The 26765-nt window shown below is 37.2% G+C and overlaps 1 protein-coding gene across 4 annotated transcripts in view; it reads right to left on the reverse strand.

Moving 5' to 3' along the window:
• Positions 1 to 26765, reverse strand: part of LOC138753443 (ena/VASP-like protein) — a 161120-nt gene that overhangs the window by 21896 nt on the left and 112459 nt on the right. For all 4 annotated transcript variants that reach the window (XM_069916444.1, XM_069916447.1, XM_069916446.1 and 1 more), the window contains 2 exons: positions 6590 to 6659; positions 3153 to 3211 (listed from right to left, as the gene is read on the reverse strand). In XM_069916444.1, coding sequence (XP_069772545.1) covers positions 3153 to 3211; positions 6590 to 6659 — 129 coding nt within the window. The remainder of the gene's footprint in view (positions 1 to 3152; positions 3212 to 6589; positions 6660 to 26765) is intronic.

Below are 26765 nucleotides of genomic sequence, written 5' to 3' on the forward strand. Positions count from 1 at the left end.
TTCTATATGATAGATTATTAAAATTACTTCAGTACTTCATGATAAGATTTAAAAGGCTTGGAAACTGGAACTTGCAAGATCTATGTGACACGATTTTTAAACTGGTAAATACATTTTCTATATGTGTTTGGCATTCATTAATCCAATTCAAAGTATTCATGTGTCCAAGGATAAATTGGCTAGTATTTTTCTAATGTTAACCCTATTTGGACAGATACAAATCTGAAATTGCTACATTGACACATATGTCTTGGTCTTGTTCATCCTTAGAAAACTTTTGGAAAGAAATTTTTTAATATCTTTTCAACTATACTCCAGGTGGAGCTATGACCCAATCTAATAACTGCTCTTTTTGGGTTATTGACCCAGACATAGGGAGTTTTTTCTGTACCTGTTCAATGGGTTGTGGCCTTCTCTACACTGTTGGCTAGAAGAGCCAGCCTATTCAAATGGAAAGACTCTAGACCTCCAACAGTGTTTCAATAGTTTTCTCATATTATGTCTTGTCTAAGATTAGAAAAAAATTAGATATCATGTATTTGATTTCTTGGTGAAATTTGAATTTACATAGCAACCTTTTATTATTTTCACATGATATAAATATTTCTAATGTGGTTAGATGTATTTACTCTTCCAGAGAAGATATAACCTTACTTTTGCTTTTTGATTTATATTAAGAACCAAAAACTACAAAATATATATAACCCTCAGGATAAGCTGCTCAGATTTTTTTGTTAGTTTTTTCTTTTTTTTTTAATTGGAGTAGGTTAGATGGGGTTGTTTTTATATAACACTTTTGATGTTTATCTTATTTTTTTTATTTTCACCCATTGCAATGGAGGGGGGACCAAGTTTATACTGTTTAAAGGTTTATCTTTTTATATACATAGTCACATATGTGATATTGTATTTTCAGTTTCGTTCCCTTTTCTTCAATATATTGTATTTCTTATAAAAAAACAATAAAAAAGATTAAAAGAGAAAAAATTGTACATGTCAACATCAAAAAACAAGTATTTTGACATTCAAGCCAAACAGAGGAAAAACCTAAAATAAAATGACAGCCCATTAGCAAAACAAATATGTTGCATGATGTTGGCATAACACCACTTAACCAGCTGGGAAATAGCTGTTGAAGTAACTGATATCATAGGAGATGGGATCTTCATGGACAATGATGCCTCAGAGAAAGCAGCATGAAATGGAGATGTAATGAAGTGTGAGATGGGCTTGTAAAGCTGCTGTACAGCAAGTGGTGACAATCCTAGTAGCTGAGGGTGAATGTGGGAAATGGATGGAGCATTTAAGATTGGCATGTGAGATTCAGGATCTGATTCTATACAGCAAGTGCAAGAACCTACCATATTGTTTGTTTTTATTTGAGGCCTGGATGAGGCAGGGTGAGTTGATATGAGAAAATAATTTTCATGTTGTCCTTTCTGACCAGTGTCAGATGAGAGCATTGGAGGTGAAGCCATGGACATTCAATGACTTTGGCAGGACTTCCTTTTGCTTCACTTTCTGACAGTAAGAGTTTCTGGGCAATTTTTGCCTTACGATAGACTAAAGGAAATTTAGTGTACAGTAAAATCCCCATTATATTGGCACCTACGGGGATTGTGGTTGCCAGAAATGCATTAAGATGCAAAAGACAAAACAGAGCGCAAAATGTAAAGTAATTTGAAAAAAAAATCAGTATTGTAGTCTTTTATTATGTAAAGGTCACTTTAATTTAATAATTCCTGCAACTAACAAAATTTGAATTTGAACCTTGGTCGCTGGCACTGGAACAGCATTGCGCTAACCACTGCACTAACTGTGCCACCATCATAATTAACCCTCCTGCCCCATATTTACAGATAAAGTCTTGCTAATAACCTAATACAAATAATGATATAGACTCTTACTAGACAGAGTTAGAAAGACATTTTGGGAAAGTAACCCCAGCGGTGAGTGGCATCGATTAGTTCTTCATCCTGGTTTTCTGGTCAAACCCTCAGCACAATCCAACTCACCTCCATGCAAGTGTCCCAGTCAAGCCCTCAGCACACTTTCCCTCTGGCTGATGACCTGACTCACATCCATGACAGTGTCCAGGTCAAGCCCTTGGTGTAACCCAACTTAACTCCTTGCCAGTGTCCCAGTCAGACTCTCACGCAACCTGACTCACTTCCACACAAGGCCCTTGGTGTACCTTCCTTTAAATTCGAACCCCAGTCGCGAGCTCCGTAACAGCATTGTGCCAGTCACTAGGGTAACCATCATAATTAAGGATAATGGGATATGTCTAATATGTTGATGTATAGTCTCTTGGTGTGGTTATGCAGGTGAGAAATCAGACCTTAGGGAAGTACATCATTGCAATGCAGAGGACCCAAGAGGTGGGGATTTGGCGCAAGTTTCATTATGTGGAAAGTGGCAATGTTCATCAGCAAACACTGGCTTAAAGAAACTACAGAATCAAAGGAGCTAGCTCTTCAAATAAGATAATGAAGGGCAGCTTCAGCAGATGTGGTTATGCTGTAGGTAATACACCCAGCTGGGGGAGACTGGTTATGTGAACTAAGCAAAAGAAGCAAAAGAGAGGAAAAAAATAAGTAAAGAATATTAAAAATCAAAACAGAAAAGCACAACGAAAGTTTAAAGATTCCATAAAAATTATATCATTGATGAAAATCACACTGACAGAGAGGGATGAAAATAATGATTTTCAACTGTATTTTCACCCTTACAAATTAATTTCAAAATCACACTTTTGAATGAAAAATGTTTAAGATTATCACTGCAAAGGATCCCCAATTTTCTTTCAAAAGTATCATGCCTATTTTTTGGTGCTGGGTTGCCTTGGGCTTTTAAATCCCTTGGGAATATCAGTGCTGCTAAAATGTTCTCTCCCACTTTCACAGTCTCTTGCTTCTATCTTAAACGCTGTTCGTGTATTTTATCAGTTAAACACAAACTTGAATGTCTCCCCAGATGCCTTGTGTGCATTCCTACATGCCATATATAATTTTGAGATAAAACTTCAGAATATTTTCTCTTAATGTTGTACCATTTTTCACTGTCCCTGAAAAGTTCCATAAGGGGATTAGATAATAACATTGAAACTTAGAATCAACACCGTCCTGAATAATGGCAAAAATAAACTCCACCTGACATTGAAGCCCGTCGATCTCTCTCCATTTGCTCATGTCGTTGTTCCATTAATTGCCTAAAGAAATTTTCAAAATAATTAGTGAAAAAATTCATTTAAGGTGAAGATTAAATAAAACTTAAATTTTATTAATAAATAAATGTACTTTAATCTAAAGCTTTACCCAGTTATATACCCTAGTCTTAAAAAAATTTACTTAAATGTTTCTTTAAAAATAAACATTATTGAAATCCAGTGATATTTAAGGAGTTTATATGTTCTCCCAGTGTCTGCATGGGTTTCCTCCCATATTCCAAAGATGTATAGTGTACAAGATTAGTAGGTTAATTGGTCAAATGGGTGTACTTGAGAAGCACAGGCTTGTGATCTGGAAGGACCTGCTACCGTGCTGTATCTCTAAATGAAAACTAAAAAAATATAAGTGCATTATTTGATGTTTAATATTTTATATTACTGATTAAATACACTGTTTTGAAAATCTCCAGTGAAATTCAATTTTTCAACTGATAAAATTTTGGAAAATTCAGATTATATTGTACTGTACCATCTGCTAAAGCAGTTGTTAAGTTTATTCCACTAGTGTGGAACAGTGCAAGTATTCAGCTCAAAACTCTACTCATGAGGTGAACAAGCTAGAATAGATTTCTATCTTCAATGCCTGAGTGATAAATAATGCTGTTGTGATGGAATTTACTAAACTTACCTCTAACATGAGTTTAGGGAAGAATGTAAATAGGTGAAATTTTCTGATATCTAATAATTATGGGCTCATCTGATAATATTTATACATATGCAATATCAACAAATGCCTCTATATGCCTTCTGAAATGGATAGATAACACGCTGTAGTGGTGAAGTCTGTTTATTTTTTCGAAGCGAGGGGTTGGAAATTCCTGTTACATGCTTTTGTTTTCCCAACATTATATAATAGAAGATAATTTTTTACCAAGAGTGAAATGAACTAATGACCATTTCCAGGCCATTTGATTCCTGATTTCCACATTGAGTGCAGCAATCCCCATTTAATGAATTGTTGGGGAATTGGATCATGTTATTGTATTATTTGGAAAGTATTAGGTTCAGTGGATTCACAGAGAGATGAGTCTGGACACACGTGTTACAATCAAAGGCAACTTTATTGACTACACGGGAGGCAAACGGGAAGACGTCAAACGATACTTAATTACTCTACTATAAACAACTATATAACATTCATATCGGACCCAGGTTGGACTCCGTTACCAGTACCCACCTATCTTCTACTCACTCCTGCATGTGTACACATTTCACCGACAGGTGGTTTCAATCACACTCCTGATTCCCTGTACCAACAGTGGTGTGGCTCTCTGTAAGCCCTGATCTATCGCAATACAATGGCTCAACTTAAGTATAGTGCACACCTTACCTTGACTCCTCCAATGATGTCCACAGTAGTAACCTGGAATGGAGCGATGTCCGGGGCTTAGACCACAAGGCAGAAAGAAATATGGTGTGCATCAATGTTTTAAACCAGTGGTTCTCAAACTTTTCCTTTCCATTCACATACCACTTTATGTATTCCCTATGCCATAGGTGCCCTGTGATTAGTAAGGGATTGCCTAAGATGGTATGTGGGTGGAAAGAAAAAGTTTGAAAACTACTATTTTAATCGTACCTAATTGACTTGTTATGTGCACGGTTTCATAACTCCAAAGGAAATGGGCCAATGACAACTTTTCTCAAGCAAAATATTTCAGTAATAATTGGGTCAAGAGCAATGATTTTCAACCTTCCCTTCCCACTCACATACCACCTTAAGCAATCCCTTACCAATCACAAAGCACCAATGGCATAGGGATTACCTAAAGTGTTATGTGAGTGGAAAGAAAAAGGTTGAGAACCACTGTTTTATACTGTTCTGAACTGGGTGTCTGGCCAGTAATGACGCTGAATCATTTAAATGAGCCAATGGTAAGGTATGCACTAATAGAAGGTCAGAGTCCAACCTTGACTAGCAGGTGATGCAACTTTTCAGTAAGTTTCAGATAGGGAGTTATGTGACCCTTGGCAATCCACAATGTTCCAAGCAGAGAGGCTACATGTTCCCCAACAATCTACATATAATAGTTATCCAACAGTTACAATTACAGTGTAGCTCTAGGACAATCTAGTCATTCTATCAGGGGGCTCAACTAGCTCCTCAATCAGATGCTCTCCACTCATCCCCAAGACCTCTCCCTCAGCTTTACATTCCTCAGTCCTCACAATAGATCTTATTCACTTCATGTCATACTCATATAAAGTCCTGAGTCCCTGTCTTATGCCACTCAATCTACTAGGGTTGATCTCCAAATCTCGCACAACACCCACTCCACTCCCCTCCAATACATCTCATTTTTGGCTTAGTTCTCTTCATGAACACACTCCACCCTTCCATTTAAGTGCAGATTTCTGATGATCAAGAAGATATACCACCTTTATTTGTCCGAGGTAGTTAAAGTTTGCAGCAGGTGAACAACACTGCTGGAATACTCTTTTAGGTGCACCGGAATTTCCAGATTGTGATGCCTTGAACCTGTCCGTGATAATTCCAGAAAATTCCAAAAAATTAATGTTCATAAAATATGAATTATAATTTTGGGTGATCAGTTTCCAAATCCTGTGGTCTTATTAATCAGGTTCTGAACTGAATAATTGCTTTTGGCCCCAAACAACATGCATTGCTAATAGAAAAAGAATTAGCAGAACATCAGGTGACTGAAAATCGAAGCAGAGTGAAAAATGCCATGGTTCCTTACTCATCCTTCAAATGAACACAGAACTATATTTCATCATTTAAGATTGAAGGATATATTCTTGGAAGGATGGAAGAGCTTACATAATCATATATTATAACACAAAATGTTAAAATGAGAAGGTTGAGCCTTGAATGTGACAAATTCAGAAAACAATTTTCCCCTAAAAAGAATATCGTCCAAAACACCATGTAATGATCTGTTTGTCCTGCAGATCTTACAGTATTTTGAATTACTTAATTTATAATGTTTGAGTTTCATTTTCAGATGTACAAAGCAGCAGTTTTAGTTTTCATTGTTATTAAGAGTGAGAATACAATGCTTGTTCAAGCTAATTACTTTAGAAACAGAGTTTTATTTAAAACAAAAATAATTTAGACATAGAATATGGTAACAGGCCCTTTTGGCCCATGAGCCCATGCTGTCCAATTGGACCCAATAAACCTATAACCCCTGATATACTTTGAATGGTGGGAGAAAACCAGAGCACCGAGAGGAAACCCATACAAACTCCTTCCAGACAGTGCCTGATTCAAGCCCCATTCCTGATCGCTGGCACTGGTGATGCAACAGCACTGGGCTAATCACTATGGTAACTGTGCCGCCTTAAACTGTTTGGGACAAAATATGAAAATGTTATCAACGATATATTATTTTTTACCTTCGCTGTGCTTCCTGATCTTCAGAGGGTGGCCCATTCTGGACTTGAATTTGACGTTGCACTGTAGGACCTATAAGAGGATTTCCAGTGAAATGTCACCATTGTGAAGCATTAAGAATATTTCTCTCTATACATTTATTATCTGACTTGCTAACTACTTCCATCACATTCTGTTTTTATTTCCAAAGTAAAAAGAAATGTTCAGTTAATGTGTCCTTCTGGCACTTGATCCTCAGCCCTGTATGATGTGGCTCTTCAAGTACTTATCTCAGTGATAAAAGTCTTTCTCAGATCGCTTCTGAACCTCCTACCTAAAATCTGGTTTATATACATTGGATATGGGGAAAAAAAATTATTATCACCTTTGCTTTTTGTGATTTCATATACCTTAGTCAAGTTTCTCTTCAGCATCCTTGCTCCACGGAAAACAAACCCAGCCATTCCTGCCTCTCTTCACAAATGAAATGCTCCATCCCAGGACAAATCCCAGTAAATTTTCTCTTCACCTTCTCCAGGGCAATCTTATTCCCCTAAGTAACAAGCAGAACTACGCACAGTAATTGAACTGTAGCCTAACCAATGTATGCCTGTGCTAAGGATCATTATAGCACAGAAACAGATCCTGCAGCTCACCATATCTATGCTGACTATCAAGTGTCTATCTTTAGAAGGGATAAAGCCATAGAATATTTTCTAAATGGGGGAGAATTCAGAGAGCAGAGGTGCAAATGAATTTTGGAGTCACAATAGCAGAACATTCCATAGGAGGAGTCAGGTCTGTAGAACATTATAGCACAGAAAACAGGCCCCTCTGCTTTTCTAGTCTATGCCAAACTATTTCTGCCTAGTCCCACTGACCTGCACCTAGTCCATAACCCTCAATACCCCTCCCATCCATGTACCTGTCCAAATTTCTCTTAAATGTGAAAATCGAGCACACGTCACCACTTCAGCTGACAACTCGTTCCACACTCTCTTTCAGAAGTTTCCCTTATTGTTCCTTCTAAATTTTTCCCCTTTCACCCTTAACCCATATCTTCATGTTTGTATCTCACCTAACCTCAGTGGAAAAAGCATACTTGCATTTACTCAATCTACACCCCTCATAATTTTTACATCTCTATTAAATCTCCCCTCATTCTTCTGCACTCCAGGGAATAAAGTCCTAACCTGTTTAACCTTTCCCTGTAACATCCTACTAAATCTTCTCTGCTCTCTTTCAATCTTATTGATAACTTTCCTGTAGTTTGGTGACCAAAACTGCACACAATACTCCAAATTTGGCTCCATCAATGTCTTGTAAAACTTTATCATAACATCCCAACTTCTATACTCAGTACTTTGATTTATGAAGGTCAATATGCCAAAAGATCTCTTCATAACTTTTTCTACCTGTGACATCACTTCAGGGAATTATGTGGAGTGAACTGGAATTCACAGTCTGTGTGTAGTTCAGATGGCTGGCTCCTCTCTTGGCTCCATCCTCACCTACCCCAATATAAACCCTGGTTTTCTCGCCTTACCTCAAATTCACCGGAGGATTATTGTATCTACTGGCCATTGATTGAAAGCTAATAAAAGTGTATTTGTACTCCTCACAAGTCTCTGAGTGCAATCAGTCATATTATGTTATTTGTCTGTATTCCCAGATCCTTTTGTTTTACCGCACTCCTCTGTGCTCTGCCATTTACTGTGTATGTCCTTCCTTGGTTGTCCTTCCAACATGCACAGCTACATTTTTCTGCATTAAATTCAATCACCATTTTTCATCCCATTTTTCAAACTGATCAAGATCCCCTCTCCAAGCTTTGAAAGCCTTCCTCACTGCCCACAATATGCACAATTTTCATGTCATCTGCAAACTTGCTGATCCAATTTACCATATTATCATCCAGACCAATGATATAGATGGCAAACAACAATGGTCACAGCACTGTTCCTTGAGGCACACCACCAATCACAGGCCTCCAGTCTGAGAAGCAATAGTCCACTACCACTCTCTGGTTTCTCCCAGATAGCCAGTTAAATTCAGTTTACTACCTCACCATGAAAACTGAGCATTTGAATCTTACTGACTGACGTCCCACATGGAATCTTTTCAAAGGGCTTACTAAAATCCATGTAGACAATATCCACAGCCTTTCCTTCATCAACTTTCCAGGTAACCTCCTCAAAAAACTCTATAAGATTGTTTAAACATGACCTACTATCTCTAATCAGTCCCTGGCTATCCAAATGCTTGTGTACTTGATCTCTTAGGGCACCTTCCAATAATTTACCTGCTACTGATGTCAGGCTCACTGGCCTATAATTTCCTGGTTACTTTGGAGCCTTTTTTAAACAACATGAGTCACCCTCCATCTGTGACTAAGGACATTTTAAATATTTCTGCCAGAGCCCCTGCAATTTCTACACTAACTTCCCTCAAGATCTGAGGGAATAGTTTGTCAGGCCCAGGGGATTTATCCATCCTTATTTGCTTTAAGACAGCGAGGACTTCCTCCTCTTTAATCTGTATAGGCTTGATGACCTTACTGCTTGTTTTCCTTACTCCCCTAAATCCTATGCCAGTTTCCTGAATAAATACAGATGCAAAAATCCCATTTAAGATCTCCCCCATCTCTTCTGGCTCCATACAAAGTCGACCACTCTGATTTTCAAGGGGACCAATTTTGTCCTCTACTATGCTTTTGCTCTTAATATACTTAGAAACCCTTAGAATTTTTCTTCACATTGTCTTCCAAAGCAACCCCATGTCTTCTTTTAGCCTTTCTGATTTTCTTCTTGTTTTTTCTTGAATTTATTATACTCCTCATTACCTCATTTGCTCCTTGTTGCCTATACCTGCCATACACTTCCTCTCTTCTTCTGAACCAGTCCTTCAATGTTCCTTGAAAACCAGGGTTCCCTATGTCTGTTAACTTTGCTTTTAAACCTGGCAGGAACATAAAACTCTGTACACTCAAAATTTTGCCTTTGAATGCCTTCCACATTCACCCTTACCAGAAAACAACGTCCCAATCTACACTTTCTATATCCTTCCTCATTTCCTCAAACTTCGCCTTTCTCCAGTTTTGAATTTCAACCCGAGAACTAGACCTATCCTTATCTATAATTAACTTGAAACTAATGGCATTATGATCACTCGATCCTGATCCCCTACACATATTTCTGTCACTGTCCTGTCTCATTCACTAATAAGTGATCCACTATTGCACTCTCTCTAGTTGGTACCTCTATATATAGATTTAGAAAAATTTCCTGACTCTTTTGACAAACTCCATACAGCTCTTTTACCATATGGGAGACCCAATCAATAAATGGAAAGTTAAAATCTACTACTATCACAAATTTATGTTTCCTGCAGCTGTCTGCTATCTCTCCATAGATTTGCTCCTCTAATTCTTGCTAACTTTTGGGCCATCTATAATACAACCCCATGAGTATGGTCATACCTTTCCATTTCCTCAGATGCACCCATATAGCCTCAGGAGATGAGCCCTCTAGTTTGTCCTATCTGAGCACAGCTGTAATAATTCCCCTGACGAACAATGCAACTCCTCCCCCTTTCATCCCTCCCACTCTATCGCGTCTGAAACAACAGAACCTCAGAACATTGAGCTGCCGGTCCTGCCCATCCTGCAACCATGTTTCACGATTGGCCATATCATAATTCCACGTGTCTATCCACGCTCTAAGCTTGTCTGCTGTTCCTATAATACTCCTTGCATTGAAATAGATGCACCACATACAACTCTTTGAATTCTGACTTTACATGTAGTCTTCACATCATCTTTTTCCTCCTTGACTCCACTATTTGCTCTGGCACTCTGGTTCCTATCCCCCGCAAATCTAGTTTAAATCCCTTGGAGCAGTACTAGCAAACCTTTCAGCAAGGATATTAGTCCCCCTTCAGTTCAGATGCAAACCATCCCATTGGACCAGATCCTAGCTTCCCTGGAAAAGAGCCCAAGATCCTGAAACATGAAGACTTCTCTTTAGCTACATATTATGCAGCATTATCTTCCTATTTCTAATCTCACTTGCACGAGGCATAGGTAGCAATCCTGAGGTCCTGTCCTTCAACAATGTCTAATGCCCTGAAGTAAAACACCTTGATAAAGGGCTCAAGCCCAAAACGTCAGTTATCTATTTTTACCTTTGCTATAATAAGGTCACTATTTGACTTACTGAGTTTCTCCATGATTCTATTTTTACTGCCTAATTCCCTGAACTCTCTTTGCAGGACTTCCTTAAGAAAGAGGGTAAGAGACATTGGGAGATGCTATCAAAATAGTTTGAGTAACTGTAGTGCATTTTGCAGATGAACTCACTGTCATTCCAGTTCACTAGTGATGGTATGAATGATTTTTAAGGAAGTGGATGAAGTTCCAATCAGGAGAGCTGCTTTGTTAAAGATTTGAGTACCAGAAGCTCTGGGCAAGTGGATAGAGCTCTATCATGCACTTGATGTCTTGTTTATGTATGGTCAAAAGACTTTAAGTTCAGTGACAGATCTATTATTGCAAAACCAAATCTCAGATCTGGTCTTGTAGCCACAATATTCATCTAACTCATCCTGTCGAGCTTGTGGTCAATAGTGTGCCCTCTGGGCTGTTGATGGTGGGTGATGGCAATGGTAATGCCATTGAATGGTAAGGGTAAATGATTACACTTTCTGTTGAATGGCAGTGCATGCTCCTCCTACCTGGCTGGCATCCCTTCAAAAAAATCCAGTAATGTTTGTATTCCAGGTTTTTGAATCATCTTGTGGCATCTGTTTAATTTGATAATGAATTGTTTGCTATATTAATACCTTTATTTGGAGCATGCCTCCAAAACAGATACATCAACTCTCCTGGTCCATGTTCATTAATGGAAATATTCTAAGAACACATCCTACCTCATCACAGAAACATTGTACTCATGTTTATGGACATACTTATTGTTGTTCCTTCAATTAGCATCATTGCCTAACATGTATCATTTTTATTACTGCCTTCAAATATGCAGTGAATACGATTAGATATTCCTACTTCCAGCACTTCACCTTCTGACTCAGCTGTATGTGCAGTACTCCAGCAGGCCCATTCCATAAATTTGCCTATCTGAGCACAGCTGTAATAATTCCCCTGACGAACAATGCAACTCCTCCCCCTTTCATCCCTCCCACTCTATCGCGTCTGAAACAACAGAACCTCAGAACACTGAGCTGCCGGTCCTGCCCATCCTGCAACCATGTTTCACGATTGGCCATATCATAATTCCTTGAAGATGTATATTTTGCAACTTTCTTTAATATTACACCTCATTTACAGTTTTCCTCATTAAATCTAATTGCAGAGTTGACAGTTTCATCTTGGGCACAGGAGATGAAAGCATGGCTTTTTTTTTAAACAACCTACTTTTACTTTGGATGTACATCTGAATTCCATCATTATAAAATGATTGATAATTATTACGACTCATCACTATTTTATGAATATTGTCATTTGATGAAGCCTTACACATGCACTGTCTCTCTAGGTCACCATCACTGAATAGAATACACAATATTGATGATTGAATGTGGACAGAAAAACTCTCATATTTCAAAGGGAAGTTATGAAACCAGTATGCATAATCAGCTCAATGCTGATAGCTGTTTCAGGTCAAAACTTATTGTTAGATATGACAACAGGAGTTAATTTCCTAATATTGATGGCACACAATGCCATATGCAGCACTATATCCAATTTCACTTCCAGCGGAAATTCCTTCATTGGATTGATGTGCCTCTTGGCACCAGTACAGAATTGGACTGTGGCAATGAGTGTCCTTCTTCTTATTCACATTTTCATGCAGTATTTGCGACTGCAGCATCAGAACATGACATTGAGTTCCAAATTCAATGGATAAACCTTCTAAGATGGACAAAGAGAATTGAACAATCGACAGTGAACCAAAAAATTCATGTTTTCCTGATCAAATTAAAATGTAATTTGGTAAATAATAAAATAAAATGATGCCCTCATAATTGGAATTAACTACATGAGTAAAAATAATTTTAGGAACTAAAAAGAATACTGAGAGACAATAATATAATCAAATGATTAGTAACTCAACAGTGGCAGCACTAAATTGAATAGACAGCTTGATTATTATTTATTTTCACACTAAGGAAAATTCCAGAAAGGATGGTCATTAAATTCAAGCTGCCAACAGTTACTTAAATTTAAAACAAATTTCATAAGCTTCTTCTACATTTAATTTTTTTCTGGAGGTCAGCAATTAATCTTTAAACAAATATTAACTTATCAATGAGGGAAATATAAGGCATTCAAGCAGTTAAAATCATGAAAAGATATGAACCCAGGAACAACTTGTTTAGAACAATTACCAATACACATGAAAACATGAACTTGCAACTATCAGAATGTAAATGCAGACCAGAGAAAAACTTTCTTAAGTCACTGAAACCAAAAGGATCTATGTTGTTAGTTGCTTTTTTATTGCGATACCAAATAAATAAACTGCCCAATTATCAAGATCTGGTATCTCCCAGTTCTGTCACTTTCCTTACAGCTTGTGCAGAAATGAAAACCAAATATTCAAAATTAATAGAAACAAATTATTTAGATGCAGTTACCTACAGAATATTCTGCAGAAGAGCACACGACTACAGTGGCAGGAACAGGAACAGACACAATGACAGATGTATTCCCTGCTAAGCATGATGTGATCAGGTAGGGTTTTCTTACTTAAGTCTGTTCCACACCTGACATAATACATAGCATCTAATACTCTACCAAACGTCAAAGATAAGGCATCAATGTAACCGATACACTGCCAGAAAATAAACTCTAAGTGTATCATCAATAATTAAATCGAGGCTAAAAATGTTCAATATTCTAAATAGCTGATTTTAATCATGGAAAAACAAACTTTCTAATGGGCACAGCAATATGGAATGTCAGCTGTAGACAAAAGTCATCTGGATTTTTTAATGATTTCACTGAAATTTGTTTAAAAATTATTTCAGATGTTATCAAATGACATCACTTCAAATGCAGAAATCATCACCAACTTATCTATATTTATGAAATGAAAAAAAATTGGTTAGGCAATACATCAAGACCATCTTATTTGACAGAAGTAACACTATTCCAATGCCTATGGCTGGAGCATGCAGATACTTTCTAAAACAGTGCCATTATCATTAACTCAAAATATGTTAAATTTCTTGAGTCTCATTCAGCAGTACGATAGTATTGCATGATAATTTCTTCTGTTGAATGCAATTATATTTCTCATTCCCACGTATCCAAATATTTTCTGCCAGAATCTAATATTGACATTTAGATATATTTTAAGCCACTTTGGGCACATAAATACACCTGCCATCCACTGTGGAAAGGGAAATTAGAACCAACGTTTGTCAGGTACTTCTTTCAAGAATATTTAAATGACATCTTTCAGAAAAGCTAGGGAAAAGTCCAGAACCACCATTAGTACTGGCAGAACCTGTGCTCAAGTTGCATCCTGACACATCACTCAAGGAAATTAAAATTAAAAACAATCTGCAGATGCTACTAATCTGATATAAAAGAAAAAATGCTGACAGCATTTGTAGAAAGACAAGCTCTGTTAATGTTTTAAGTTGAAGGCATTTTAATAGAACTTCTGTTGTGTGGCAGGGTCTTTGACTGGAAATTTTTGCATCAGTTACTTGCAGAAAATTCTGTTGCAAAAGACTATAATCCAGGATCAGGAAAACAAGTTCTTATGAAGGGTCTTTGACTTGAAACTTCAGCTGTTTTTTTAAGCAGATGCTGGCTGACCACCATTTTTTGTTTTTATTGAAGGATATTAGTTATCTCATGGAAATAAGCTTACTTACAAAAACAGAAGTTAAACTTAAAATAACTATTATAAACCAATGTGATCTTTCCTGATGTAAAGAAGTCATGCTGAATTTTTTTGGATAGTCAAGATCCTTCAATAAGCTGAATCCATTTCTCCGATTTTGTACCATATCCCTCTAATCAGTGGTTCTCAATATTTTTCAGTCTAAGGCTCACCTGTTTTCTGGCCTAATTAGTGGCAATAGCTTAGCAATATTTCAAGTCAAAGGTAGCTTTATAAGAACACATCTTTATCTAATTTAAAGTATTTTATTTAACATTTTTAAAAACCCACATGGAAACATGCTGCAACCCAGCAGTGGGCATGGCCCACTGGTGGAGAACCACCACTGTAAATCTTTCCTATCCATGTACCTGTCTAAATGTCTTTTGAATGTTAAAATTGCCCCCACTTCTATCACTTCCTCTGACAGCTTGTTTCAATATGTGTGGAGAAAGTTCCTTTGAAATCTTTCTCCTCTCACCTTAAATTTGTCATCCAGTTTTTGATTTCCCCACCATGGGAATAAGGAGATGATTATTTATGTTATCTATGGCCCTCATGATTTTATAAACATCCATAAGGTCCCCTTATAATCCAGGGAGAAAAGTCCAAGTCAATGCAGCCTCCCCTTATAACTGAAGCTTATCAAACCCAGTATCTTTTCCATGAATCTTTTCTGTATCCTTTCTAGTTTGTGAAATGGTCCTACAGATGGGTGACCAAAACATCATCTTTGGGGAAAAGGTGAACAGGGAGGAAGGCTTTCAAAACTTGCAGCAGAATCTGGACCACCTGGAAAAATGGGCTACAAAATGGCAGATGAAATTTAATGCAGACATGTGTGAGACTTTGCACTCTGGGAGGACAAATCAGGGTCGATCTTGCACAGTAAACTGAAGGGCACTGCAGATTGCGGTAAATGCAATACTAGTTGAACCTCTATTATCTGGCGCTCTATGGTCCAGCAACTCTCATGATCCAGCATGTTTTGAATCTGTCACCTTTAGTACAAACCTTATAAACCCCAGCCCCAATCGGTGGAGTTGTAAAGGCATTGAGCTAACTGCTGCACTAACCAGGATTTGATTTGTGATATATTTGATCCTTTTAGCTCAGAAAATGGGTCTGATCGAAACACCTTCCGCAGCCTTGACATCTATTTTCTGTGCATTTTCTATTTTCTGGCATTTTCTATGGTCCAGCATGATCAAATTTACCATTTTATCATCCAGATTGCTGATATAGTTGACAAACAATAATGGACCCAGCAACGATCTCTGAGGTACACCAGTAAGTCGCAGGCCTACTGTCAGAGGCTTCTCCCGCAGAGCAAATGTCTAATCCAACTCACTACCCGTCTAACAAATGATTGAACTTTCTTGATCAATTTCCCATGTGGAACCTTGTCAAAGGCATTTCTAAAATCCACGTAGACATCATCCACTGTCTTTCCTTCATCAACTTTTGGTAACCTCCTTGAAAAACTCTATAAGATGGTTAGACATGATATACAATGCACAAAGCCACATTGACTGTCTATAATCATTCCTCATCCAAGATTTTATGTATCTGATCTGTTAGAATACCCCCTAGTAATTTACCCACTGCTGATGTCAGAGCTCACCACCCTATAATTTTCAGGATTATTCTTGGAACCTTTCTCAAATAACAAAACAATATTAGCTGTCCTCCAATCTTCTGGCACTAGTTCATTATAACCTTCGTGGGTCTCACAGCCAACAAAGCTCAGTCTGTGCTTTGCACATGGACCCTGCGAAATACCTTACCCTTCAGGAAAAAGTCATCCACAGCAGAGACCGAGTGTGGAGAGTCTATTTATGAGGGGTGTTGTTGGTTTGGCCAGGTGAAATAATGTGGTGGCTCAGTACTGAGATGGAGTTCAGGGCTGTACCCTGTCTGAACTGATGTTTTGCACAGAAGACTAGCTTCCAAGTTGCACTGTTCATCAGGTTGCGCAGTTTCCTCTTGCTTTCTGTAAAATTTGCTTCTCAACCCTCGTCAATACTCCTCCTTGGCTAAAAGAGTACAGGTTATCTTGTGGTGGGGGCCTTGAGGTCCACTTAGTAAGATCATATTGTGAGGGAAGATACTACTAATGCTGATTATTTTGAACAGAACACCATTATATGAGGCAGCCCATGGTGTTGTATAAAATATTTTGCAACTTTTTGAAATAAGTGCAATAGAAATATCAGGAGGGTGATAGAATACTCTCCATTTTCCTGGATGACTGCAGCTTCAACAATACTCATGAAGCATGATACCACACAGGACATTGCAATTCACTTGATAAGCACCCTCCTATCTACAACCATTTACACACTCTACCACTGACACACAGTAGCAGCAGTTTGTGCCATTTATAGGGTGCTCTGCAGCAACTCACCAAGATTCCCTTGACAACTACCTCCAAACTCACAACCTCTACCAGCTAGAATGACAAGGGCAACAAAAGCATGAAAACACCATTCCCTGAAAGTTACCCTTCAAGCCACACACCATCCCAACTTGGAAATACATCACCTTTCCCACCACTTAAGGAATGAAGTGGTTCATGAAGGCATCTCACTATCACCTTCTCTTTCTTTTAAAAATGTGTTTAATAAAAAAAAACCTTTATACGTGGTCTTCTAATTAATAACATGAATCAAATCATATACATATCACACGAAAATTGTAAATCAGAATTATAATCATAATTATTTACTTAATTATCCCAATTAAAACATCAAATGCTATGATTATATTGAGTTAACAGTTAATCTATTCCTCATCATCTAGCCAAAATTAATGTTGAATAGAAAATAGATAAGATATAATTAAGATTCCCTTATATAAAAAAGGGATTTTATATTTCTTGGGTACTTTCATCTTATTCTGTGATTTGATCAATATTGATGATCCACAGTTAAACCCATCTTTATCTAGTTTATCTCTACTAATAAAAAAGAAAAAAAGAAAATAAAGGAAAGAGGACCCCCCCCCCCAATAATCCAACCCTCTTTTCTAAATTAGGGAACTCCCAAAACGTATGAATCAATGAAGCTTCAAAGATTTTACACTTATTACATAGTGAATCAATATTAGAACAAAAACAAGATCATTTAACTTTAGACACGTGTATTCTATGCGCCACCTTAAATTTTAGTAAACGATGTTGTGCACAAAATGAGGACTACCACCTTCTCAAAGGCAATTCGGGATGAGCTCCCTAACTCAGCCTGTGAAACCCGCATCCTTTCAATAAATTATAAAATAGTTTTTGGGAGATTCCTAATAGAGGTTAGGGCAGAAAACGTGCAGAGAAGAATATCTTGGCCCATGCTTTTTGATGTTAGAGATGAATAAGAGAAAGCAAGGATGGACCCTAGCAGGATATCAGAATGAATGATTTGGGCCTAGAGAAAAATATTGCTTTTTACCTCTCTGGATATTATTTTTAATGTTATTTATGAGCCATTGATAAAAATGCTGATAGAATGTTAAAACTGTGGACTGAGTTTGGCAATCTAGTCAATGAGCTGCTGTCCTGCTTAATGGATCAATACATCCAGTGCAAGTGCATGGCAGACAGACATCAGTTACATGATGAACTGATTTCACAATATTTCAAGGATTGGTGCTCAAGTTCTAGCTGATCATGTCCACATCAATTATTCAGACAAGGAGATAAAGCAATGATAATATAAAGCTATGAGGATATAGACAGGGTTGAGAAGGAAATTGTTAAGTTAAGAGAATGGATGAGGACATGGCAGCTTGAATACATTGTGGAAAATAAATGAAGTCATTTACTTTGGGGGGAAAAGATACGCAGAGTAATTTTGATTTAAAAGGTGTGAGCATTCAGAGCAGAAAGCGTGTCCTGAAGATTAACAAGCAACTAAGATGGAAAATAATGTGTTAGCCTTTATTGCAAAAAGATTTGAAAAGAAGAGTAGAAACTCTTCCTCGTATAATTAAAATATAAGGAGTGTAGTATAGATTCACTAGATTGATTCCTGGGATTCTGGATTTGAGCAGGAATTTAAAAATCACCTCTCATTTTTCTAAATTTATGTAAGATACAAAATTCTCAAGTAGCTTAACAGGGTAGATGCAAGGATCATGTTTTTCCTCACTGGGGTATCTAGAACCAATGGTCACAGCTGCTAAATCAGGGGTTGTCATTTAGGTCAGAGGTGAGAAGAAATATCATTACCTGAGGAAAGTGAATCTGTCAATTCTCTATTCAAGAACACTTTAAAAAGTTAATGTATTCAAAACAGAAATCAATAGATTTTTACACTGCGAAGATACATGGTTAGTGAAGAACAATAATGCTAAGGTAAAAAAAAAATTATTACAATCTCAATGAATGGCAGACTTGTTCTTAGGTTTTAAGAGCTTTGAAAAGTCTCAGTGACAGACCTCCAGCCATTATGCAGAGAAAGGATAATGAACACCACAGATCATTTTAACATGTTGAAATCCAGTTCCTACACCTGGTTATGATTGATTGGATAAGAATGTAATCAAATGAGGGCAGTTCTCTCTCTGCAAGATGATGGACACATTTTACACATGATAATGGAGATGCTTTGTAGCCAAAGGTTGCAGGGTTGGATTATTTTCTTTTTCACAGTCACATAGCATCTCATCAATGACTTTGATCTTTTTGGTACAATGCCAGGAGCACAAACTTGATTGAAGAGATTCTCACAGGGTATTTGGGATAGGGAAAATCTAGGAAAAGTGGTATCAGTGTGAAAACTCCAGTCTAAGGGGAAGAAAGGTGCCTGGAAAGGAATAGCAAAAAAAAAGATGGCATCAAAGGGAGGGGTTCTTCGAGAGAGAGATTGCATGGGCTTTATTCACGGGCTTTCGAGTCTCTACATATATATCACTGCCAGGACAGGGACATTGTGCATTTTTCTTAAAGGGGAGCCACTTTATTATTTAAAGAGTCAAAGAGATTTTACTGTTAAAAAATATTGTTTTATAGAAGAATATGGATAGAACATTAAAATTTATTAGTCTTAATGTTAAAGGAATTAACAGAACGGTGAAAAGAAAATGGGTCTTGGCATGCCTAAAAAAAATTAAAGGCAAATTCAGTCTTTTTATAAGAGACACATCTTACCAAATTGGGGCACGCAAAATTAAAAAAGAGGAATGGTGGGGCAAGTAATATCAACTTCATTTGGATCAAAAGCAAGAGGTGTAGTGATTTTAATAAAAATATACCAATAATAATAGAAGGGACATTAACTGATCAAGCTGGAAGATTTGTAATGGAACAGTGTAAAATCGTGGATGTTCATGAATATTTACACCCCAAATTATGATGATGAAGGATATCATTTTTTTTTAAACTGCAGGGGGAAGTCAAAATATATTGATTGAAGGGGATTTCAAATTTTGTTTAGATCCAATATTGGGCAAATCAGCAAGAACAGTAACAAGGATGAAAACTGCAAAAACAATATTTATGAAGGATTTAAATTTAATTGATATATGGAGACGGCTCAACCCCTTAGAAAGAGACTACTTGTTTTATTCAAGGGTACATGATTCACATACAAAGATTGATTTATTTTTAATATCTGCCCAGCTACAAAGTAGAATGGTAAAAACAGAGTACTTGGCAAGACTTCTATCAGATCACTTGCCATTAGAGTTAACTATTATGATAACAGAAAACTAAGAAATGGCATCTTAATGCTACATTATTAAAGAGGAAGGGTTTTAGTGAATTTATTAAGACAGAAATATTTTGTGAAAACAATCTTCCTTCCACTGACAACAGTTTTTTTAATATTGGATATGCTTAAAGATTATTGAGGGGAAAAAATATTTCTTATACTAAAAATCTTGAGAGAATATGCAAGAGACATAAGATCTAGAGAAGGATATAACAAAATTAGAAAAAGGATATCAGATATCAGGAATACAAGAAAAATATAGATTAGAGAACAAAATGTTACAATATTACACACTATAAAGTAGAGAATGGATAAAATTATATTAGAAACTAAACAAAAATATTATGAACTAGGAGAACAACCACATAAAGTGTTATCTTGGCAGGTTAAAGTAGACGAGTCATCCAGAATGATAAATGCAATAGAAACAGAAACAGATGTTATAATCAAAAGGAATAAATAGTACATTTAGAAAATACTATATGAAGCTATATAAATCAGAAAAAGTAGGAGATGAAAATGGGATGGAAGAATTTTTCACAAATGTTAAACTTCCTAAAGTAGAAGAAAAAAAATGACTTAGATGCATCTTTTACAAGGGAAGAAATAGATACTTTACAAGCTAATAAGTCCCCAGGGGAAGATGCATTCCCTCCTGAATTCTATAGAAAATTTAAAGCAGTGGTTCTCAACTTTTTTCTTTTCACTCACATACCACTTTAAGTAATCCCTATGCCATCGGTGCATTGTGATTAGTAAGGGATTGCTTAAGGTGGTATGTGAGTGGGAAGGGAAGGTTGAGAATCACTTGATGTACTCAAGGGAAGAAAATAGATGATATTTGGTTATTAGTTATGATTTTAGCTTGTGCCTTATGATAATGTTTTTATCTAATTTATAAATTTTATACCTATACCAGTGTTTTATATAAGACCATTCTAATCAGTCAAATGACTTTTCTGTATCTAAAGAAATAGTTATGTTACTGAAATATTTTGCTTGAGAAAAATTGTCATTGGCCCATTTCCTTTGGAGTTATGAAACTGCACACATAATGAGTTAATTAGGTATGATTAAAACTGGTTTTAAAACTTTTTCTTTCCACTCACATACCACCTTAAGCAATCCCCTACTAATCACAGAGTACCTATGGCATAGGGAATACTTAAAATGGTATGTAAGTGGAAATAAAAAGGTTGAGACCAAGATTTGTGGATGCCTCTGTTAATGGATGTGCTAGACGAGGCACTGGAGACCCAGACCCTCCCAGAAGCATTTTCAATTGCTATAATTACAGTGCTACCGAAGAAAGGTAGAGACCCATTAAAAACCCCATCATACAGACCAATATCACTTCTGAATGCAGACTATAAAATTCTAATGAAGGCACCAGGCAACAGATTGGGTGAGTATTTACCAAAATTTATACATCCAGATGAGGTGGGATTTGTTAAAGGAAATAATTCTTCAAATAGTCCAGGTAGACTATTCAATATAATACATATGGCAAAATCAAGGTTGAATCCAAACATGACTATTTTTTTAGATGTAGGAAAGGCATTTGACCGACTAGAATAGTACTTCTTATATAAAACATTGGTATAGATAGAAACTTTATAAATTGGATAAAAATTCTTTATCATAAGCCACAAGCTAAAGTCATAACTAATAACCAAATGCCATCTATTTTTTTCCCTTGAGTACACCAGCATTATTTATACTAGCTATTGAACCTCTGGCAGAGATTATAAAAGGAGATCCAGATATTAAGGGCTTCAGGTTGGGCAGGAAGAACATAAAATTAATTTATTTGCTGGTGATGTGCTATTACATATGTCTAACCCAGCTAAATCACTGATAGGATTAAACAATTAGAAAAATATAGAAGAATATCAAAATATAAAATAAATATGGGATCACAGAGATGTGGCTTCAGGGGTAACATGACTGGAAGCTCAACATTCAGGGTTACTCAACATTCAGGAGGGATGGATAGAATGGAAAAGGAGGTGGAGTAGCCTTATTGGTTAGGGAAGAGGTGAATGCCATAGAAAGGAAGGACATCAGTGTAAAAGATGTGGAATCCATATGGGACACTAGTGGGAGTAGTGTACAGGCCGCCTAACAGTAGCAGTGAGGTTAGTGAAGGAGTTATGAAGGAAATTGGTAATGCGTGCAACAAAGGGACGGCAGTTGTAATGGGTGACTTTAATCTACATGTAGATTGGGTGAACAAAATTGGTAAGGGTAAGATTGAAGAGGATTTCTTAGAATGTATGCGAGATTGTTTTCTAAATCAGCATGTTGAGGAACCAACGAGGGAACGAGCCATTCTAGACTGGGTATTGAGTAATGAAAAAGGGTTAATTAGCAATCTTGTTGTGAGGAACCCCTTGGGCAAGAGTGACCACAATATGGTGGAATTCCTCATTAGGATGGAATGTGACAGAGTTGATACGGATACAAAGATTTTGAACTTGAAGAGGGGTAACTTTGATGGTATGAGATGTGAATTGGCTAAAATAGATTGGGAAATGGTACTTAAAGGACTAATGGTAGAAATGCAATGGCAATCATTTAAGGATAGTCTGGAGCAATTGCAGAAAATGTACATCCCAGTTTGTACGAAGAATAAATCGAGGAGGGTAGCGCATCCGTGGCTAACAAGGAAGATCTTTTTTTTTGAAGACTTTATTTAAAATTTTATAACATGAGTACAATAGAGAATTACATTTAAAGAAAAATAGAAAGCTAACAAGGAAGATCTGAGAGAGTGTCAAATCCAAAGAAGAAATTTACAAATTAGCCAAAAAGAATAATATCCCTGATGATTGGGAGAAATTCAGAGTTCTGCAGAGGAGGACAAATGGATTAATTAGGAAAGATAAAAGGGATTATGAGAGGAAGCTGGCAGGGAACATAAAAAATGACTGTAAAAGCTTTTATAGATACATTAAGAGAAAGAGGTTAGTTAAGAAAAATGTGGGTCAGTTGCGGACAGAAATGGGTGAGTTGATCATGCGGAACAAGGGTATGGCACACTGTTTGAATGGCTATTTTAGTTCTGTCTTCACCAAGGAAGACATAACTAATCTACAGGAAATTATTGAGGATTGAGGATCTATTGTGACGGAGGGACTAAGGGAAATAATTGTAAGTCGAGAAGTTGTATTAGTTAAATTGCAGGGATTAAAGGCAAATAAATCCCTGGGGTCAGATAGTCTGCATCCAAGAGTGATGAAGGAAGTAGCCCAGGAAATAGTGGATGAGTTGGTGATAATGTTTCAAACAGTATCACTTTGGATACTGGATTAGTTCCTGAGGATTGGAGGGTGGCCAATGTAACCCCACTCTTTAAGAAGGGAGGGAGAGAGAAATCGGGAAACTACAGACCAGTTAGCCTGACATCGGTAGTAGGGAAGGTGCTAGAATCGGTTATTAAAGATGCAATTGCAGTACATTTGGAAAGTGGTGGTATCATCGCACAGAGTCAGCATGGTTTTGTGAAGGGGAAATCATGTCTGACGAATCTAATAGAGTTTTTTGAGGGTGTAACCAGTAGAGTGGATAGGGGAGAACCAGTGGATGTGGTATATCTGGACTTTAGTAAGGCGTTTGGAAAGGTTCCGCACAGAAGACTAGCATATAAACTTAAAGAGCATGGTATAGGAGGTATGGTATTAATGTGGATAGAGAATTGGTTGAGGGACAGGAAGCAAAGAGTAGGAATAAATGTGTTCTTTTCAGAATGACAGCCAGTGACTAGTGGGGTACCGCAGGGCTCAGTGCTGGGACTGCAGTTGTTTACGATATCAACGACTTAGATGTGGGAATAGATAGCAGTATTTCGAAATTTGCAGATGATACTAAGTTGGGTGGCAGGGTTAGCTGTGTGGAGGATGTTAGGATAGTGCAGGGTGATTTGGACAAGTTAGGCGAGTGGGCCAGGACGTGGCAGATGCAGTATAATGTGGATAAATGCGAGGTTATCCACTTTGGAGGTAAGAACAGGAAAGAGAATTATTATTTAAATGGTATCTGTTTAGGAAAAGGGGAGATGCAGCGAGACTTGGGTGTTGCTGTGCATCAGTCATTGAAAGTGGGCATGCAGGTGCAGCAGGTGGTGAGGAGGGCGAATGGTATGTTGGGATTCATAGCGAGAGGATTTGGGTCCAGGAGTAGGGAGATCCTGCTGCAGCTGTACAGGGCCTTAGTGAGACCACACCTGGAGAACTGCGTGCAGTTTGGTTGCCTTATCTGAGGAAGGATATCTTTGCCTTGGAGGGAGTGCAGAGAAGGTTCACTAGGCTGATAGCGAGGATGGAGGGACTCACATATGAAGAAAGGTTGGATAGACTAGGCTTGTATTCTCTGGAATTTAGAAGATTGAGGGGGGATCTTATAGAAACGTATAAAATTCTTAAGGGTTTAGACAGACTAGATGCAGGAAGGTTGTTTCTATTGCTGGGAAAAACCAGAAACCATGGGCCATAGTTTAAGGAAAAGGGAGAAATTTTTTAGGACTGAGATGAGGAAAAACTTCTTCTCTCAGAGAGTGGTAAATGTGTGGAATTCTTTGCCACAGGAAGTAGTTGAGGCCGGTTCCCTGTCATTATTTAAGTGTAGGTTAGATTTGGCCTTTGTGACAAAGGGGATTAAGGGGTATGGGGAGAAGGCAGGAACCGGTTACTGATCAGCCATAATCATAATGAATGGCGGTGTAGGTTTGAAGGGCCAAATGGCCTACTCCTACACCTATTTTCTATGTTTCTATAAGTGAGATAATGTCATTGCAAAATTTTGATTATGAAATATACCTAAAAGATAGTAGATTTAAATGGAAGAAGGATGGAACTAAATAATGGCAGATAATAATTTACAGAATTTATATAAGCTTAACTATACCCCTCTATTAGGAAAAAAAGATATACAAAAATGGAAAGATCTGCCAATCTCATTAATAGGAAGGGTAAATAGTATAAAGATGAAGGTAATGCCAAGACTATAGTATCTCGTTCAATCATTGTCTATTGTACTAACTACAAATTTCTCTAAATTATTACATAATTGTTTAAGACAATTCCTATGGAATTACGAAATACCAAGAATTGCACTGGAAAAGTTAACATGGGACTATAAATTGGGAGGACTTAGACTTGCGGACTTTAAGAAGTATGATCTGTCAGCACATCAAGATTTCCACTATCATTATTTGAAGAAACCAGCACCCCCCCCCCCCCCCCCCCACTTCGTGGATTCAGATGGGACTGAATTCAATAAGAGGAGACAATGAAGGACTTTATTTATAAGTGAAATGTTGAGTCAAAAACAAAAACAAAAAACAGACAATCCTATATTAATACACATAATTAGAATATGGCAAGAAATAAATGAATGTATCAGGAAAACAGCAGGAATATCACTGAGGACACCATTGTGTAAAAATATACGATTGCTAAAGAAGCTGGGTAACAAAATACTGAATTCATGGTATGACAAAGGAATAAGATATGTTGATGATTGTTAGATGGAAGGATCTCTTCTGTCTTTTGAACAACTAAGAAATAAGAATGGAGTAGCTAATGGGGCATCTTTTGCTTTTTCCATTTAAGATTGTTCTTAAGAAAAAGGTGTGGACCAAACTTTGCCCCACCTGAAATGAATGAGATAGAATGAACGATTTGGCTGGGGAACATACCTAAATTTATATCTAAGATGTACTTTGCTCTCCAAAATGAAAGTGCAAAACCAGAAATTGAGAGAGGGATGGGAGTCGGATTTAGGAGTTGGAATAATGGAAAGATGTTGTTCTGATTGGTGCTTGGATAGCATGACATCAATTATAAGTGCAAGATATGGAGTAGAACAATAAAATTTTCTACACTAATTATGCTTCACATCACGGATATTACATAAATCAAAATCGCAAATATTGGATCTGTGTTTTAGATGTGGTATAGAAATAAGAACATTTGTACATGCTACATGGTTGTGTGTGAAGGTGAGACCTTTTTGGAAAGATATTACTGAAACACTAACAAGGATAACAGGGGTGGCCTTCGTGGATGGCCCAGAGCTTTATTTTTGGTAATTTTATTGAAATAAGTAACAAACTAACTAAATTCTAAATTTTATTTGTTAAAATAACTTTAGCTGTGGCTAAGAAGTGTATTGTGGTTACTTGGAAATCTGATTCCCCTCTACAGATAGCACAATGGAAGACAGAGAAGAACAGTTGTATACCTAAGGAAAAAAAAATCACATACAATCTAAAGAACAAATATGATGTTGTAGTGGGATGAACCATGCTAAACAACGAATCGGCTCAAGGATGTCTGAGTCGGCAAGAACAGGAAGCACTGGAATACTGGGGCTTACTGTCAATCATAAGAGACATCGTCATTTCCAGCCCGAATGTCGCAAAGGCCATCAGGAGCGTGGGTGCTTTTAAAAAATGTGCATCAGAGTTGAGTAAGGCAGATGGTCTTAACTCAACTATAACAACTGGTGAGTTTAGATCATCATTAATCGATCACAATGTGCTTAATAAAAATATGGCAACCATATTTGGATTATATAGGGGC

The sequence above is a fragment of the Narcine bancroftii genome, chromosome 2 (assembly GCF_036971445.1).
Source record: "Narcine bancroftii isolate sNarBan1 chromosome 2, sNarBan1.hap1, whole genome shotgun sequence".
Classification (NCBI taxonomy): domain Eukaryota; kingdom Metazoa; phylum Chordata; class Chondrichthyes; order Torpediniformes; family Narcinidae; genus Narcine; species Narcine bancroftii.